General features: G+C 57.6%; 1 protein-coding gene across 1 annotated transcript in view; it reads left to right on the top strand.

Moving 5' to 3' along the window:
- Positions 1 to 17,847, top strand: part of CDH4 (cadherin 4) — a 693,168-nt gene extending 675,321 nt beyond the window's left edge. Inside the window, exons 10-16 of the mRNA XM_050745081.1 lie at positions 5,354 to 5,607; positions 6,247 to 6,389; positions 10,309 to 10,542; positions 11,750 to 11,983; positions 15,120 to 15,259; positions 16,141 to 16,305; positions 17,008 to 17,847. Coding sequence (XP_050601038.1) covers positions 5,354 to 5,607; positions 6,247 to 6,389; positions 10,309 to 10,542; positions 11,750 to 11,983; positions 15,120 to 15,259; positions 16,141 to 16,305; positions 17,008 to 17,214 — 1,377 coding nt within the window. The 3' untranslated portion in view covers positions 17,215 to 17,847. The remainder of the gene's footprint in view (positions 1 to 5,353; positions 5,608 to 6,246; positions 6,390 to 10,308; positions 10,543 to 11,749; positions 11,984 to 15,119; positions 15,260 to 16,140; positions 16,306 to 17,007) is intronic.
- The last annotated feature ends 938 nt before the right edge of the window (positions 17,848 to 18,785 follow it).

Below are 18,785 nucleotides of genomic sequence, written 5' to 3'. Positions count from 1 at the left end.
CGGGGGGTGAGGAATGAGCCTTGCCACCTCCCAGGCTGTACCTGAGGTGGACACACAGCTTCTCTGCTCTCAGGTCCCCAAACCCAAATAAGCCATCCGTTACCATCACACCCTCCTCAGGACCCAGCACGGCCTCTTGTCTCCCTCCTCCAGCCGTGAAATTTCATCTCGAAGGAGCAAGGCCCAGGCCCAGGCTCATCCCAGGTTCTTTCTTGTCTCACCCGTGGCCCTCAGTTTTAAAGCTCAAAAGCCAAGAACCGGTCTCTACCACTTTCCCTTTGGGCAGCGACAGACGTGGCCCTTCCTGTGGGAGGCTCACAGGTAGCAAGAGTTCCGGGGAGAGCAGGTGGGAATTCGGGGGAGAGCAGGTCAGTGATGGGGTCCTGGTGCCCTCAGTTCAGGGAACTCCTCCCCACGACAGGGGCACAGAGTGAGACTTTGAATGGAAGCCCCGGAGTCTCCCATCAGAGGGGAGCAGGACAGACGTCCTGGTGTGTCCCCAACTGGCCCTGCCCAGCCGGTGCTGGAGCTGCTGCTCAGGCACACGCCCAGCTGCTCACCTCTGAGTGAAGGGTCATGGCCACATGTGGGCGGCAGCCATGCTGAGCCTCAGCGAGTAGATCCAGCCACCCTAATCAAAACTGCTAGACCAAATTACCTATTGATTTCTCCATTACAAATGTGTTTTATTTTATCTTCCTGTGGGCTTTTATTGGCCATAATCGTCTTTCTGGAAGGCCTCCTTGCTCAGACTGGTGACACGATTTTTTAACACATGACATGCAGCGTTATTCCATGTCCCGGGAACATGAGCCAATAAATATGGGAGAAAGACCACTTCCCTCAGGGGCTTGTTCATAGCGCCGCCACGACGTGATGGAACAGTCTAGCCCCACGAGTGGCCCCGTCCCAGCCAACTCCTGGAGGGCCTGGGGGAGCAGCTGCAGGCATTGGCGTGGTCAGCTCTCGGGGGGACCCCAACACGATGTGGGTGCAGGTAGACACTGGGAGCTTGGAGGCATCTGGAGTCCAGAGACAGAGGAACCAAGGCCAGACCTGGAGGAACCTGAGACCCCTGGTAGAACCTTTCAGAGGAGGGTGCTGGGTTATTCTGGATCAGGCGTCCCATCAGACTTGCAGTCAGCTTGGGCCGTGGAAGGTCCTGCAGGGTGATAGCTGCAGGTGCGAGACCCCTGTGTGGCGCACACAACCCCCAGATGGTCCTGGGCAATGGTGGTGAACAAGGGGGTGCCCACCCCCTATATCTCCCAGGCACCCGTGGGGTACAGATGACCCACACTGGCGCTGTGCTGGGTGCTGGGGAGGCAGAGGTACAGGGCACAGCCCCTGCCCCGGGGGTGGCAGAGTCGGGGGGGGGGGGGGGGTCGTGCGCCAAAGCAGTGAGAGGTGACAGTGTGCATCATGGAGCCATGAGGCATCTCACTCTGGACTCAGGGAGGCTTGCAGGGACCACCCCTTCCTTCAGATGGACACCCCTGGGGAGGATGAGGGCTCACCTAAGCATGGTGTCGCGGTGATTGCGTGTCACCCCCAGGGGCAGTGCAGGGACAGTGGGGATCCGGGACCAGAACTGTGATCTCTGTCCCTCCCTGCAGACCCTCCTGGAGGCAGTCATGGGCTTCCAGGAGCGACCGTCTCAGTTTTCCTTCCATGCTCATCCAATACTGTTATTTAGGCAATTTTTTTTTTTTTTTTTTTTTTTTTTTTTTTTTTTTTTTTTTTTGAGACGGAGTCTCGCTCTGTCGCCCAGGCTGGAGTGCAGTGGCGCGATCTCGGCTCACTGCAAGCTCCGCCTCCCGGGTTCACGCCATTCTCCTGCCTCAGCCTCCCGAGTAGCTGGGACTACAGGCGCCCACAACCGCGCCCGGCTAATTTTTTGTATTTTTAGTAGAGACGGGGTTTCACCGTGGTCTCGATCTCCTGACCTTGTGATCCGCCCGCCTCGGCCTCCCGAAGTGCTGGGATTACAGGCGTGAGCCACCGCGCCCGGCTGCAATTTTATTTTTTGAGACGAGGTCTTACTCTGTTGCCCAGGCTGAAGTGCAGGGGTGCGATCACTGCTCACTGCAACCCTGACCTCCCAGGCTCAAGCACTCTTCCTACTTCAGCCTCCTGAGTAGCTGGGACTACAGGTGTGAGCCACCACGCCCAACTGATTTCTTTCTTTTTTTTTTTTTGTAGAGATGGCATCTCACTATGTTGACCAGGCTGCTCTCAAACTCCTGGGCTCAAGCTAGCCTCCTGCCTCAGCTTCCCAAAGTGTTGAGATTACAGGCATGAGCCACTGCACCTGACCTTATTGATGTGATTTTTAAATTTCTTCTTTTTGTACTGAAATATTTTATTCAGTAGCAGTGCCGAGAAGTCCTGAGTGTGACATACCAGATTATGTGGTTGTTCCTGCTTGGAAAGATCAGATGCTGAGAGGCTGTGGTGGCCCCAGAGAAAGGGCAGGGTTGGGTCTGTTCAGCCTCAGGTGCTTCACTGCCGGCCCTAAGCATGGCGAGTGGGGTTCAGAGCAACAGCACCTTGTGGGTGGAACACCCCAGGTTCCTTCCTGTCTCTCCTGTGGCCCTCAGATTATGAAGCTCCAAAGCCACAAACTGGCCTTTTCCGCTCCACTGTGGACAGTGTCTGGCCTTCCTGCCTGCAGGCGGCTCACAAGGGGTGAGAACATGGGGAGATCACATCCGTTGGGGGACATGGTGCCTTCCTGCTTCTTGGGGAAAGCTGATTGATCCCTCCAGCAGATAAGTTCCTCTCTAAGTGGAAATGTCTTACACTGCTTATCATGAAGGTTTCCAGGCATTCCTAGAAGCAGGAGGAACCGACATGATTGCCTGGAAGCACTGTGTCATGATGATTGTGTGGAACCGTGTCATGATTGTGTGAAAGTGCGGTGTTGCGGTGATTGCGTGGAAGTGTGGTGTTGTGGTGATTGCATGGAAGTGTGGTGTCATGATTGCGTGGAAGCGTGGTGTGATTGCGTGGAAGCGTGGTGTCATGGTGATTGTGTGGAAACGTGGTGTCTGCGTGGAAGCGTGGTGTCAGGGTGATTGCGTGGAAACATGGTGTCGCAGTGATCGCGTGGAAGCGTGGTGTCGCGGTGATCGCCTGGAAACGTGGTGTCGCGGTGATCGCATGGAAACGTGTCGCAGTGATTGTGTGGAAGCGTGGTGTCATGGTGATCGCGTGGAAGCGTGGTGTCGCGGTCATCATGTGGAAGTGTGGTGTCGTGGTCATCACGTGGAAGCGTGGTATCATGTAAATCTCACAGTGATGGGCACGCTGCTGCACAGCAATCTGCACTTTTTGCAGGAGTACTTTTTTTAATTACCAGACCTCATGATCCTCCACATCTAAATCTGTCAGAATGCATCACCCTCAAAAGCACATTTTGGGCAGATCGCAGTGGCCCATGCCTGTCATCCCAGCACTTTGGGAGGCCGAGGCAGGTGGATCACCTGAGGTCAGAAGTTCAAGACCAACCTGGCCAACATAGTGAAACCTCGTCTATACTAAAAATATAAAAATTAGCCGGGCATGGTGGCAGGCACCTGTAATCCCAGCTACTGGGGAGGCTGAGGCAGAAGAATCGCTTGAACCCAGGAGGCAGAGGTTGCAGTGAGCCGAGATCATGCCACTGCTCTCCAGCCTGGGCAATGGAGGATGACTCTGTCAAAAAAAAAAAAAAATCAAAACTACATGATAAGAAATAGATAGCAAACTCACAAACTCACACTCCCAGCTCTGACCTTGACCCCATTCCTCCTAATAATGATGATCATTTTTATTAGTTTTTGGTTTATCCTCATGTTTCTTTCTGCAAACATGAGCAAATACGTATACAAATCGTATTTTTCTCCCTGTTTTGCACAAAAGGTGCACACTATGTGGGTTGCTTTTTTGGCCACCAGTAGATCCTGGAAGCCTCTTCAGCACACAGAGATTGTTCTCATTCTCTTTACAGCTGCAAGTGTCTCCCCGCACAGATGTACTGCAGGCCGTGCAGCCAACCATAGCTGATGGATGTTTGGGTCGTTTCCAGCATATTGTCTCTGCATACACTACACAATGAATACTCTGATGCATATGTTACTTTGCACATATCTAAGCAGAATTTTTAATGCAATTGCAACACATTGTGTTGTGCTTTTTCCAGTGAGACTGTTGCAAGCTTTGCCACTGAATGTCTCAGGGCCCCAAGCTGTTTCCACGTAATTTCCCTCCCTCCCCAAAATGTGTAGGAAAGGCTTGAGCGAAGCTTTTCTGATCATACAGCATCACTGCGGAACTGCAGCTCTAGCGTTTATCAGCCTGGGTCCTGGTGCACCACAGAATTGTGTGGATGCAGGGGCCAAGGGCAGCAGTGATGGGAGCTGCAGACCTGGCATGGTGGTGTCTGGGGCTGCGGTAACAAATTACCACAAACCAGGTGGGTTACAACAATAGAACTGTCTTCTGTCCCAGCTCTGGGAGTCAGAGACATAAATTCAAGGTGCCAGCAGGAACGGTCTCGCTTGGGAGGTTCTAGAGGAGAACCCGCTGCCTGCCTCTCTCCTGTTTCTTGGCCTGTAGCTGCCTCACTCCAGACTGCACCTCCGTTGCCACATGGCTCCTCTCTGCACTTGTGTGTCTCAAATATCCCTCTCCCTTTCTCTCTGTTTTGAAATTTTGGAGAGCCTCGCTCTGTCACCCAGGCTAGAGTGCAATGGTGCGATCACAGTGCACCACAGCCTCAAACTGCTGGGCTCAAGCGATCCTCACACCTTAGCATCCCAAAGCCCTGGGATCATAGGCATGCATGACCACACCCAACCCTGCCTGTCTCTTATGAGGGCCTCTGTCTTTAACTTACATGTACAAAGACCCTATTTCCAAATAAGGGCCCATTCACAGGTCCCAGGTGGACATGTCTTTTGGGGGCCGCCATTTGACCCCCTGCACCTGGTGAGGCCCCCCTGGCCAACAATGTCAGGAGCCTTCCCCACACTAGGCTCAAAGGAGGAAGGTCAATGGGGTTACCAGGCCAGGAAGAGGGGCTGGAGTCCCCCAGGAGGAGCTCAGCTTCTGCCTCAGCACAGCATTGGACAGGGGCTGGGAGGCCTAGACCCCCTCCCTCTCTCCTCCCATCAGCCAAACCCAGCAGGAACCAGAAGACAAGGGTGCCTGGGAGATGGGACCTTTTGGGGCCTCCAGGCTAAAAAGCAGGGCAGAGAAGAGCCGGACATGGTTCAGAGAGGGCTGGACACCAACCTTCCCGCGTGTCCCCCCACGCCCACCCCCCCGGAAGCTGCGCCAGGTCACTCCCAGCCCCGATCTGTTGTTCCAGGCAGTCGACTACGAGCTCAACAGAGCCTTCATGCTCACGGTGATGGTGTCCAACCAGGCGCCCCTGGCCAGCGGGATCCAGATGTCCTTCCAGTCCACGGCAGGGGTGACCATCTCCGTCATGGACATCAATGAGGCTCCCTACTTCCCCTCAAACCACAAGCTGATCCGCCTGGAGGAGGGCGTGCCCCCTGGCACCGTGCTGACCACGTTTTCAGCTGTGGACCCTGACCGGTTCATGCAGCAGGCTGTGAGGTAGGTCCACAGGACACGCCTCGGCCCTGCCTGCAGCTTCCCGGGTTCCACACAGAAGGGTCCAGAAATACCCCATGAAACCCACGGCCCAGAATTCCCCCCAGATGGGTGGTCAGGGGCATCCCCAACCTGAGGCACCCTCCAGGAGGGAGCAGCAGCCCTTAGTCCCGGATAGCCAGATGCAGCCCCTGACCAATCATGAGTGTTGTGACCGGCGCTTGCACATTCAGCACTGTCCAGATGCAGGCCGGCCCCGATCCTGGCTGCACTCTCATAGCCGTGAGACTCAGCAACCTCCTGCCCTTTCAGTTCCTCAGCGTCCTTGTCCGTTTGATGGGGACGATGAGGGCATCTGCCCACTGGGTCGTTCTGAGTTGAGGCCACCCACTACTGGATGAGCTCGGTGCCCGTAGGCCACAGGCCTGTCCTGTGATGGGGGGGGTGGCAGTCCAAGGTGGAGGGGAAGCCCCAGAGGAGGACAAGGCCTGGGGGTCTCCAAGGAGACAGAGACACTGGCCCAGGCCCAGGCTCTGGAGGTGTGGCCAGTGCAGCTGCCCAATCGGGGCCACGGAGGCCTGGGATCCAGGGCGGCCCCGCCCACCCCAGCCTTACCTCCCCCTGCACTTGTGGTCTCCACAGATACTCAAAGCTGTCGGACCCGGCGAACTGGCTGCACATCAACACCACCAACGGCCAGATCACCACAGCGGCAGTGCTGGACCGCGAGTCCCTCTACACCAAAAACAACGTCTACGAGGCTACCTTCCTGGCAGCTGACAACGGTGTGGCCCCCTCCCAGGAGGCAGCTGTCTCGGCGGCCTTCCCGCGTCCTGGTTCTGTGGGCGAGGGAGGGCGCTGGCCAGGCCCCGAGAGGGCAGCAGGCATCCAGAGGGTCACCCGGAGGTGCTGAGGGGACGTCTGCACAGACAGTGGTGATCAGGGTTGCATCATCTCAGGGCCCCCAGGCCATGCTCCACCTCCACCCATTCCCGTGTCAGTCATTGATTCCGCCCCCTCCCCAGCATTCACTTGCTTGCTCGAAGGTGTGCCCCGTCCATCCCCCCAACGTCACTCACCCACAGGCTCCAGGGGCATCAGGGCACTGGTCATCCCAGCCTTGTCCTTGCTGCACTCTGCAATCTGAACTGCATCTCAGTTTTGCTGCCTGTAAACTGAGGCATTGGAACCAGGTCCACAGTTTTCAAATGCTTTTTGCCGGCAGCCCTTGCCACAGACCCCGTCCTGTGGGGAAGGCCCAGCCCCACCGGTCAGCAGCCCCTGGGGTTCCACCCTCGTGGCTCTGACCACCCACAGCACAGACCCCTGTGGCCTTCAGTCACAACAGGAAGCATGAGACCCTCCAGGACCCTGGGAGTCCAGAGGGCAGCAGCAAGGTCCCGGAGCAGGCGGCACGGCAGACGACCTCAGGACCCTCGATGGGAGGGCGAGGATGGGCTGTGCAGAGGCAGCAGGAAGAAGGTTTGAGAGCACGCTGGACTTTCTGAGGGACGTGGGGTGGCATCTCAAGGAGTGGCCACCCCTTCCTGGACCAGCATTAACCCCGCAAGCCGGCCGAGCCCCCCACGGGTCGCATGCTCTCAGAGGCATGGAGGCAGGGTGGGTGGGAGCAGAGATTCTAAAACCGAAGATCAGTCCAGTACCACTGCTTCCCAGTGGGAAAAGACCTGACCTCTCTGTGCCTCAGTTTCCTCCTCTGCCAAGTTGGGGGAGTCTTAGTACCCCTGAGAATCAAACGAATCTGAGTCATCAGAGCACTGAGGAAGGGCCTGGCTCAGGGCAGCATGGGCTCCTGTTTGCTGTGGCCGTGGTTACTGCCCGGCCTGCTGCTCACTGAGTACCGGCCAAATGCCTGCAGCTGCTCATCGGTGAGCAGCACACGGCGATGCCCGGGCCTGGCGTGGCCGACAGCCCGAGTGTGTTGGCTGGAACCCAGGTCAGTGAATACCGATGGAGGAAACTACAGCACGATTGAGGCTTTTTTTTCCTCTCACATCCAAGAAGCCTGGAGGCAGGCAACCCAGGGGCAGATCCCAGACCCAGAGCTCCGACTGTGCCATGGCATGGTCCAGAATGGCTGCTGGAGCTCCAGCCATCACAGCCACGTTCTGGCAAACAGAAGGCCTTGTGGGGAGGGCACAGGCACACGCCTGCTCTACTAAGGATTTCAGAAAGCCCCATGCAAGTCCTCCACCCGCAGCTCACAAAGCCCAGAACTTACTGATGCCGCCACCCCTAGCTGCAAGGGATGCTGGGAAATGGGGTCTTCTAGGTGGACAGTGATGATCCCAGACAAAATGTAGGACTCTGATTATTTTATTAAAAGGAAGCAGAAAATGGATATTGGGGATGACTCAGCAGTGTCTGCCCCAGGGAGACCGGAGAGAAACCAGTCACACAGATGATTCAGGCAACAAGAAGATCTGGGAGAAAACAAAACCGGTGGCTGGGAGGCAGTGACCAGGGGCTCCGCCCTGAGGAGCTGACCTTGGGACCAAGAGCTGTGGAACCAGAGGAGCAAGCAGGGGAAGGTGGGGTGGCAGAGGAGGGTCACAGAGTCGGGAAACGGTGTGCGCAAAGGCCCCGAGGCGGGGCCATGCCTGGTGGGCTCTTGGAACGGCTGTGCATGAAGCCTCATGGGCAAGGGTCGTCACTGCGCAAACGCTCGTCCCATAGCAGGTGTAAACAGGACGTGGTCACCTCCCTGCCAGCCTCCCCAGCCATCGCCGCCTCCCCCGCCGGGGTCCACAGAGCCGGGGCCGTGTAGCTGTGCAGCTACCTGTGAGCCCAGGGCCCTGGTCAGGGGAAGCGTCTCCCCTTGACGGCCCTCCTGCTGCAGCTCAAGCCCTGAGGTTAAATTAGAAAGTGATTGTGAGCCCGGGCTGGGCCCAGTGGCGCACAGCTGTAATCCTAGCACTTTGAGAGGCCAACGCAGGTGGATCATGAGGTCAGGAGTTCAAGACCAGCCTGGCCAACGTGGTGATACCCCATCTCTACTAAGAAAATACAAAAATTAGCCAGGCGTGGTGATGCATGCCTGTAATCTCAGCTATTCAGGAGGCTGAGGCAGGAGAATCACTTGAACCTGGGAGGCGGAGGTTGCAGTGAGCCAAGATGGCGCCATTGAACTCCAGCCTGGGCAATAGAGTGAGACTCTGTCAAAAAGAAAAGAAAAGAAGAAAAAAAGAGATTGTGAGGCTGTAGCTGGACGAAGCATCCATCACGTGGCAGATGCCATGTGAGTGAGCCTGGGTGTGCAGGCCGGAGTAGGAGCCCTCCAGTTAACAGAACCTGTCTGTGCTTCTCCGATCACAGGGTGTGCCCTCAGCGACATCTCAAAGCAGTTTTCAAAGGTAGCGCCGCCCTGCGTCCCCTTAAATGTGTTTTGATGCAGCTTCCAGAAGATTCAAGAGACATCCTGTGGGATATATTTTTACATGCTTCGCCTGCCTCAGTCAAGACACGTGGTTGTTAATGTCAGGTCAGGAGCTGCCATCGGGGCAAAGCCACAGTCAGAACCTGCCGTTGCCGCCGCCTCCTCCAAGCCTGAAGAGCAGACAGGGCATCTCTGTCCCCAGATTCCAGCCGCCTGGCCTGCATCCATCAGCACTGCTGGCTTGGGCTGAGGCGGGGACTGAGCACGTGAAGGCCCCAGGGACAGGGATGGCCCCTGAGGAGCTCTGGGGGCTCAGCAGAGCACCTCCCTCCATGCTGAGGCCAGAGGTCATCGGGTCCTCCAGGGAGACTTCCTGCCGGGCCAGGACGGAGCTTCCATCAAAGCTCATCGGGAGCGGCCGCACCTGCCTTTCTCACAGACACTTCCAAAGGCAGCAGTTCTTCCACGCGATCATGGGCTCAGGGCTTCCAGCACCCTGGGGCTCTGCTGGGTGGGGCCAGCAAAACTCCAGGAGGCAAGGAAAGGTTTTGCCCTAAGTCCCAGACGAGGGCAAGATGTGGTGGGTGGGTCCCAGCCCTCAGGGGCCAGTGCAGAGCCCAGCACCCTCAGAACCCCTCCCTGGCTCCCCCGCGGGAGTGAGTCCCCAGTGCGTGGCTGTGACCTCAGTGGCTCTGAGTTTAACTGTGCATTGGTGGAGGGCATGTGGCGAGGGCTCCACGCGAATGCCGCACCCCACTGTGTGCGTGTGTGCAGCGGTGGGTGTAGGTGTGCCCGTGTGCTCTGCGGTGTCTGTTGAGATGCCGTACGCAGTGGCTGTGTGCGTGTGTGCAGCGGTGGGTGTGGGTGTGGCCATGTGCTCTGCGGTGTCTGTTGAGATGCCCTACGCAGTGGCTGTGTGCGTGTGTGCAGCTGCGGGTGTGGGTGTGGCCGTGTGCTCTGCGGTGTCTGTTGAGATGCCATACACAGTGACTGTGCAGTGACTGTGTGCGTGTGTGCAGCTGCGGGTGTGGGTGTGGCCGTGTGCTCTGCGGTGTCTGTTGAGATGCCATACACAGTAGTGTGGCTGCCCATGGCGTGTGGCAGGGTGTCAGGAGCCATGGCTGGGCTGTGGGTCAGTCCCTGTGCAGCTGTGTTGGGGGGTGGCCGGCCGTGGCCGGCTGGGGGGCTGTAGATGTGTCCCTGTATATGTTGTGTGTGGTTGTTTGTGTGCGTGTCCTGTGTGGAGCTGTGGGTTGGTCGTGGAGTAACAGGAGTGGCCCGTGTGGTGACCTGTGTCTGTTCCGCAGGGATACCCCCGGCCAGCGGCACCGGAACCCTCCAGATCTATCTCATTGACATCAACGACAATGCCCCTGAGCTGCTGCCCAAGGAGGCGCAGATCTGCGAGAAGCCCAACCTGAACGCCATCAACATCACAGCGGCTGACGCCGACGTCGACCCCAACATCGGCCCCTACGTCTTCGAGCTGCCCTTTGTCCCAGCGGCTGTGCGGAAGAACTGGACCATCACCCGCCTAAACGGTGAGCCCGCCTTAGGCCACGGGGAGGGTCAGACCAGCCTGGGGTGCAGGCCCCTGGGAGACCCAGCTGGCCTTGGAAGACTGAACACCAGAGGTGGGCGACGGCCCTCCAACAGGACTGTCCCACCAAGGCTGGGAACACTGGCCACGCTTCAGCTGCTCAGCCTTCTTCACCTGGCCCTGAGGAGGCCACCAAGTCATTCCCAATTTCTTGCTGCTTTAATGAGCCCAGCCGTGAACATCCTTGCAGCTCTGCCCATGTACATCCATGACAACTTCCTGTGCCAGTTATCAATTGACTGGACCCTGACCGATAACGTTTCCTTAGAATACTTCCTTGGATATGGATTCGTGGTATAAAAGGATATCAAAATTCTCAAGTTCTGGCAGTACGGTGAAAATGTGCTCTAGACATGTCTACTTCCATCGGGAGAGTGCCTGTTTTCTCAAACCCTACCAACACTGAACATTATTGTTTTAAAATAATATTGTATTCTGCCACCTTTAGGCCAAAGTCATTATTTCCATTTGTATATCTTGACTACCATTGGAAATTTTTTTTTAATATTTATTGGCCATTTTTGTTTCTTCCGTGAATTGTCTGTTCAATGACTTTGCCTATGTTTTCTTTGGGGAGTTTCTTTTTATTGATTTGATAAAACTCTTTATATATTCAGGAAATTATTTCTTCATCCTACATGTTGCAATTGCTTTTTGGTTGTGTCTCCAAGGCCTTTTTTTTTTTTTTTTTTTTTTTTTTTTTGAGACAGAGACTCACTCTGTTGCCCAGGCAGGAGTGTAGTGGCACAATCTCAGCTCTGCAACCTCCACCTCCCAGGTTCAAGCAATTCTCCCACCTCAGCCTCCCAAGTAGCTGAGATCACAGGCTCGTACCACACCCCAGGCTAATTTTTGTATTTTTTACTAGAGACAGGGTTTTGCCATGTTGACCAGGCTGGTCATGAACTCCTGACCTCAAGTGATCTGCCCACCTCAGCCTCCCAAAGTGCTGAGATTACAGGCGTGAGCCACCACACCCAACCTCCAATGTCTTTTAACTTAATGATGTAGCACAGGTGTATGTATGTGTGGTAACCAGACAGATATTTCAGATTTCCATGCCATTGGACTTAGTCTTTTCCTCTGGACGTCTTGCTTGGAAGGGAGGGCCAGGCTCTGGCTGAATGTTTACTGTTCCTTTGCACCAGGTGACTATGCCCAACTCAGCTTGCGCATCCTGTACCTGGAGGCCGGGATGTATGACGTCCCCATCATTGTCACAGACTCTGGAAACCCTCCCCTGTCCAACACATCCATCATCAAAGTCAAGGTGTGTCCATGTGACGACAACGGGGACTGCACCACCATTGGTGCAGTGGCAGCGGCTGGTCTGGGCACCGGCGCCATCGTGGCCATCCTCATCTGCATCCTCATCCTGCTGAGTGAGTGTGGCTGAGCACCAGGGTGGGTGGGGGCATTGCAGATATGAGTGCCCTGTCCCAGGGATGGTGGGCAGAGTGGGGCCTGGGTTTCACCCTCAGCCCGCATCTCTCAGCCTTATCTGTCAGGAGCCCTTGGGAAACACAGCTGAACTGGTCCATATGACAATGGGAAATTGGAGCCTCCCATTACCCTCAAGTCTGGAGGTGCAGGTTGGCCCAGGCATCTCCCATGGCCTGGCCCCTTTCCATGGCTCCACTCTGCCTCCCAGAGCCCCTGTATCCTGAAGCTGTTGCCCTCCAGAACCTGTGATGCCTATGGGCAGCTCCCAGGTGGACTTAGCAGAGGGAAGTTCAGCCCTGCCTGTTAGCATCCCCATCCAAAGTCCCAGGACACTCTCTGATTGGATGGGTTTGGGTCACATGCACACCTTGGAGCCAATCGCCAGCCAAGGAATGGAGTGTTCTCATTGGCTCTGCCCAGACCATATGCTCTACTAGTTTCCTGAGTTTCCCAGAACCACATGGGTTCCCCAGCAGGCCTGAGGGCTGGGGGGGGTGCCGGGGAGGTGCTTGAAAATGACCCCAGAGGTCCCTCTTCCCATCATCCCTCATGGACAGTCGCCCTAGTCTGTGTTAGCCCAGGGATCCCAGTGGGAGGCAGGGCAGGGAAGGTTTCGGTCACCATCTCCCCACTTCACACCCAAACCAGAGGGTCCCCCACCACGTCCAGAACAGGCTGAAGCAGGTGCCAGGCCCCTCCTGCAGATCTGGCCTGTAGCTGACTTAAGACCCCAGGGACCAACGTCAGCCCTGTCCAAAGGACGTCTGAGTTATGAGGACTCTGCTTTTTTCCCCATTTCCAGACCTATCACCCCTCAAAAAGCTGGTTTTTAATTCTGAGGCTTGTTTTGAAAGCCGTTCAGTGTCATGGGCTCCTTTGTATGATCAGGAGTGGAAAGAGCCCCACAGAGGTTGGGAAGAGTCTCCATAGCAAAGGTGGGGGCGTCCTCACCGACGTCCCCTGCTCTGAAGACACAGGGGCCAGGCCCAGCCAGAGGGCCCTCTGTGGGCAGGGCTGTGAGGCCTGATTCAGCCGGGTGCCTGGCCGGGGCGGGAGACCTGGGCCACTCGCAGTGGAGGGCAGCCGCAGTGGGGCCGGGGCCAGGGTCAGCAGCAGATCCGCCTGCTGCCCGGCTTCTGTCCATTCGTGGGCACCTCAGCCCTGGTGGGGTGAATGGGGGCACCCGGAGTGGCCTCCCCTCCTCCACACTCCTTCTCTCAACCCTCGCTCATCTTGTCTGCCTGGATGAGCCTGGGGTGCCAGCTATGAGAGTGGAGCTGACCCCTTCGAAGCTTCCGCTGAGCCAAGACTAGAGCAGGCTCCGGGTTCCAGGTTCTCACCGAGCCGCACCTGCAGCAGGTGGTTCCTCCCTCCGCCTGCCCTTCCCTCTCCACGATCTGGGCCAGGTCAGGAAGTGTCCTCCAGCTGTCACCTCACCCTGCACAGGCAGGAGGGATGCCACCAGTACCCACAGAGCTCCTCCCAAGCCTCCGCTCAGCTTCAGAATCCTCCTCACGGCACTCAGGCAGCCACAGCCAGTTAATCGGGTTGGCAAAAAACAGCCCTCCTGATGGGGGGGTCGCCACCCCTCCCGCCTCCGGGCTCGCCCTCTGCAGTACATAAGAGCACACCTGTGACTTCTGGGCCTCAGCTGTTACATCTGTGACGTGGGAGGTGATGGGAGGCTTCGGGAGGATGCAGTGGAGTGCTTTGTGCAGACACTTAATGGGGGCGTGGGCCGCGGGACCTGCTCCTGGAGCCCATGCCCGGTGCATTGCCAGGCTTGCAGATGGGTGCGCCAGGCTTTTCCTGCAGCAGAGGCAGCCAGGGGTCCAGAGTGAGCAAGGCTGTTTAGGGGAGCCAGGCCTGGACACGGACCTCGGAAGGCAGGGGGAGGCCAGTTCAGCTTGGGGGAGAGGGTCCCCTCCATCCACCCCACAAGGGGGCTTTACCTCTCTTCAGTTTCCACATGCACCTGAACTTCTAAGCCTGTCCCCCAACTCCTCTGGGTGGTGGAAAGAACCCCTCTGAGTGACCCCTTGGTGCTGGGTGGGGCTGCCCTTCTGTCCAGCAAAGCCCTGGACTGACCCCGCCCCAAGGGCCCTCAGGAAGCAGGATCCCTGGATCCCCTCTCTGGGCCCCTCTCCTCCCCTGCCCCCTCCCAGGGCAGAGCCTCTTTCAATATGAGGGAGTCCATCTCCCTCTCTCAGTGATTCCTGCCAAGACACTGCGTGCCTAAAACCTCACTTCCACCTCCTTTGCCAAAGCCGTCTCCCCTCCTGCTGCTCAGAAGAGGGACTCAGAAAGACTTGGGGGTGCACCCCTCAGCCCCCCATGTCCTCCTGCCCCCAGGCGGTGAGGGGCGCCCTGAGCTGGCTGCCTCCTCAAAAGGGGAGTGCAAGAGGAGGGCGAGTATGTAAATCAGTGTCTCAAAATGTAGCCCAGTGCCCAGGCAGTGAGCTGGGTAGAGGGCCTGAGCCAGTGCGGCTCTGCCTTGGAAACTCATGCACACACACACAGGCATGTACACACAACGTGGGCACACATGCAGAGACACGTGGGCACACATGCACTATGCACATGAACACATGCTTGCACTCACACCCCATGAGCATACACAGACACACGAAGTACACATGAAGACATGCACAGACATGCACACACAGACCCGTGCAGACTTCTGTGTGCACATACACACACAAACACACGAGCACACACATTCACAGATCTACATGCTCGCACAGGCACACGCATGTGCAAGCCTTCATATACACATATTCCTGCGGATACATGTATGCATGGTTACACAGACATGCATGAAACATCTACATCCACAAATGCACACGCACGTGGGCCGCACATGTGCACAGATGTGTGTCCTTGCACACCCAGGCCTGCATATGCAGAGACACATGTGCGTGTGCAATACAGGTGTGCAAGCAACACGGGCACAGAGTCATGCTTGTGTGCCACCTGCATGCACATGCCCACACAGACACGTGGCAAACAGAGGCATGCGTGTGCACACATGCGGCACACCCACACACCCTGCTCACGGGCGGCCCTCCCCCGCAGCCATGGTCCTGCTGTTTGTCATGTGGATGAAGCGGCGGGAGAAGGAGCGCCACACGAAGCAGCTGCTCATTGACCCCGAGGACGACGTCCGCGACAACATCCTTAAGTATGACGAGGAAGGTGGCGGCGAGGAGGACCAGGTGAGACCATGGCCCGCCTCTGCCTCCCCACAGGAGGCCAGCTCTCACGTGTACCAGTGTCTCAGCAGGGCTTGCCCTCGGGTTTTAACAGTAAGACATTTCAACCTTTTTCACCAGTGAGGGCACCAGGCAGGGGAGCAGTTTCCTAGTCCGACCGCCCTGCCCACGTTTGCATGTCTAGCCTGGGTTGAGCTGTGCACACTGCACCTGCATCCCCCACAGGGGATCCTAGGACCCCTCCCATCCTCTCGCCTTCCTCCCTCCCACTGCCAGCCCCTGCCCAGTGCTGCCCCATGCCCTGGAGGGGAGGGGGCTCTGGGTTGGCCAAGGATACCAATGCCCACTCACCTGATTGCTGCTGTGTGCGGGGTCTGTTGAGTGACCAGGGGCAGTGGCCCGAGAGGGTAGACTATGAGAGCTGCTGGTTGGAATCTGGGTCTGCCCTTGGCCTTTCAGGGAATCGGGGCAAGTCCTTAAACCCATCTAAAGTTCAGACCCCTCCCCACCCACAACACAACCATAACGAGTGTGAGGAACGTGCCTTGCGGAGACCCAGCTCCTGGCCACCTGAGCACACGGGGCACATGGTCAGTGAGCAGCGTGGTGGTGGGGTCACTCGGGGAGAGCCCCAGGCCATGGAACATAGCCAGGCACAGCCCCCATCCCTGCTCAAGGGATTGGGGTGAAGGGCAAGGAAGTGGGGCATTGTGGAGGGGCACAGCAGGGGACAGCATGGTTCTGTGGGATGCTTGGAGACCAGGCCACAGGGCAGCAGGCAGCAGGTGCATCTGTGGCCCAGGACACAGAACAGGATGCAGGGCGGAAGAGGGGCTCGGCGGATTCTTGTGGTGCCCCTGACTCCTCCCGGCTGCCCCCTCCAGGACTACGACCTCAGCCAGCTGCAGCAGCCGGAAGCCATGGGGCACGTGCCAAGCAAAGCCCCTGGCGTGCGTCGCGTGGATGAGCGGCCGGTGGGCGCCGAGCCCCAGTACCCGGTCAGGCCCATGGTGCCGCACCCAGGCGACATCGGTGACTTCATCAACGAGGTGTGTGCCCCTCAGCAGTGGGGGTCCCGGGCAAGGTGTCTCCTCTAAAACTAAAATTCTAGTAGCACACAAACAGCAGCCGTCTCCACAGTGCCGGTAGCCGCCGTGGGGAGGCGGCGGCTCAGACCCGGGTTCCAGGCCCAGCCCTGCCCCTCCAGCTGGGTGGCCTGGGCAAATCACCTCCCCCAGCCGGCTCTCTTTCCAAGGACGAGGATTCCTACCTGTGAGCCAGGCGAAGGATCAACACGCAGGGCGGTGTTCAGCCTCCTCCACACCCACCTCACCCTCCCCCAAAACCCTCTCACCCTCCCCCACGCCCCTCACCCTCCCCCACAGCCCCTCACCCACACCCCCACCTTCCCCGACACCTTCCTCCCCCTCCCCACACCCCTCTCACCTGCCCTTGGGTTGGGAGGAGCTGAACTCCAGCCACAGGCCCTACCCAACCCTCCGTCTCCCCTGCCCACAGGCCGCTGCTGGATTTGAGTTTGCCCCTCCAACACTCCCACGCTCCGTCTTCACAAATGCCCTTTCCTATTCAGAAATGCCCTTCAGTTAAATGCAGAGAGCACTTATTGGACACCTACTGTATGCAACATCCTACCTCCCCACCTCTTCTTCTGGGCCCCACTTTCCGTTCCATCAGATCCCGGGGTTGAGACAGTGCGCCCTGCACTCTAACCCTGTGTCTGTGACCTCCAGGGACTCCGGGCTGCCGACAACGACCCCACGGCACCCCCCTATGACTCCCTGCTGGTCTTCGACTACGAGGGGAGCGGCTCCACCGCAGGCTCCGTCAGCTCCCTGAACTCATCCAGTTCCGGGGACCAAGACTACGATTACCTCAACGACTGGGGGCCCAGATTCAAGAAGCTGGCGGACATGTATGGAGGCGGTGAAGAGGATTGATGACCTCGTGTCTTCGCACCGAAGTGAGAGCCACACTCGGACGCCGGAGGAGCAGGACTGAGCGGAGGCAGTCGGTCTTCCCGACTTTCCCTGCGGCCGTGTCCTTAGTGCTGTTAGAAGGCCCCCCCCACCCCCACGTTGAGCTGTCTAGCATGAGCACCCACCCCACGGCGCCCTGCACACGGCCGCTGCCCAGCACTGCGCCGGCTGGCACTGAAGGACAGCAAGAGGCACTCTGTCTTCACTTGAATTTCCTAGAACAGAAGCACTGTTTTTAAAAAAAAAAAAAAAAAAAGGCCGGGCGCGGTGGCTCAAGCCTGTAATCCCAGCACTTTGGGAGGCCGAGACGGGCGGATCACTAGGTCAGGAGATCGAGACCATCCTGGCGAACACGGTGAAACCCCGTCTCTACTAAAAAATACAAAAAAAAAAAAAAAAAAAACTAGCCGGGCGAGGCGGCGGGCGCCTGTAGTCCCAGCTACTCGGGAGGCTGAGGCAGGAGAATGGCGTAAACCCGGGGGGCGGAGCTTGCAGTGAGCTGAGATCCGGCCACTGCACTCCAGCCCGGGCGACAGAGCCAGACTCCGTCTCAAAAAAAAAAAAAAAAAGAAAAGAAAAGAAAAAAAAAAGAAAGTGCCTTTTGGTACATGTATCAGATTCCCTCAAACTCAGGAGTGACTAAAGCTGACAGACCGTCCCCACCTTCCTGTCCCGAGTGGCCTCTGACCCCAGCTAGTCCCAGCTCTGAAGGCATCATTCAGAAATGGGGGAGACTGTGTCTTTCTTTCTTTCTTTCATTTTTATTTTGGTCTTTTATTAAGAAAAAGAAAGTGGGTGACTTGTTTGAAAACAGAGTGGGATTCAAATCCCAGCAGCCTTTGCTGTACACAATTGGCCGGGGGAGGCACGGGGCGTCTCTTGGGTCTCTTGGGATTCGAGGCCAACTGGGAGGCTTAGCCTTCAGCCCCAGCAGCAGAAAGCCCTGGGGCCGGTGTGGCTCAGACTACCCCCCGCCTTGTGGCTGCTTCCCACCCTCTCCCGGATGCTGTGAGGAGCTCAGGCCGGGGGCTGGAGGGGAACAGGGGTCATCATGGGTGTTCCCCATCTCTGCCCCTGGCTGCCCCCAGGGCTCCACCCCCAGTCAACCCAGGCCTCCGTCAGGGCCACCTGTCACCCCGAGTGCCACCAGATCCCCTCTGCCTTTGGTCCAGAAGAGTGAGTTTTCCAAACCAGCCAGCGGTCTGGTCACCAGGCTGGCTCCAGCCCTCCAACCTGGTAACCAGACTGCCTGGGGTGCCATCAAAGGCCCCGCAACGTGCATCGATTCAAAACCCCAGGACACTCTTGACAGCTCCAACCATCCGGGGGGCTGTGCAGATGGCAGGAACAGAGGACCCTCCCTGGCAGTGGGAGAGGGCATGGTGACCAGAACCACACCCAGCAGCCTGCGCAGCCTCCCCGTCCCCAGCCTGTGTGCTTCTGATTCCTGCCAGATGCTTGTGGGCCTGTGTGGGTGGCGGGAGGCCCCATCTTGCTGTGTCCACCTGTCGCACAGATGCCTCTGCACACTG

The sequence above is a fragment of the Macaca thibetana genome, chromosome 10 (assembly GCF_024542745.1).
Source record: "Macaca thibetana thibetana isolate TM-01 chromosome 10, ASM2454274v1, whole genome shotgun sequence".
NCBI classification, from domain to species: domain Eukaryota; kingdom Metazoa; phylum Chordata; class Mammalia; order Primates; family Cercopithecidae; genus Macaca; species Macaca thibetana.
Note: the sequence above shows the minus strand (reverse complement) of the source record. Positions and strands in the feature narration are given on the sequence as shown.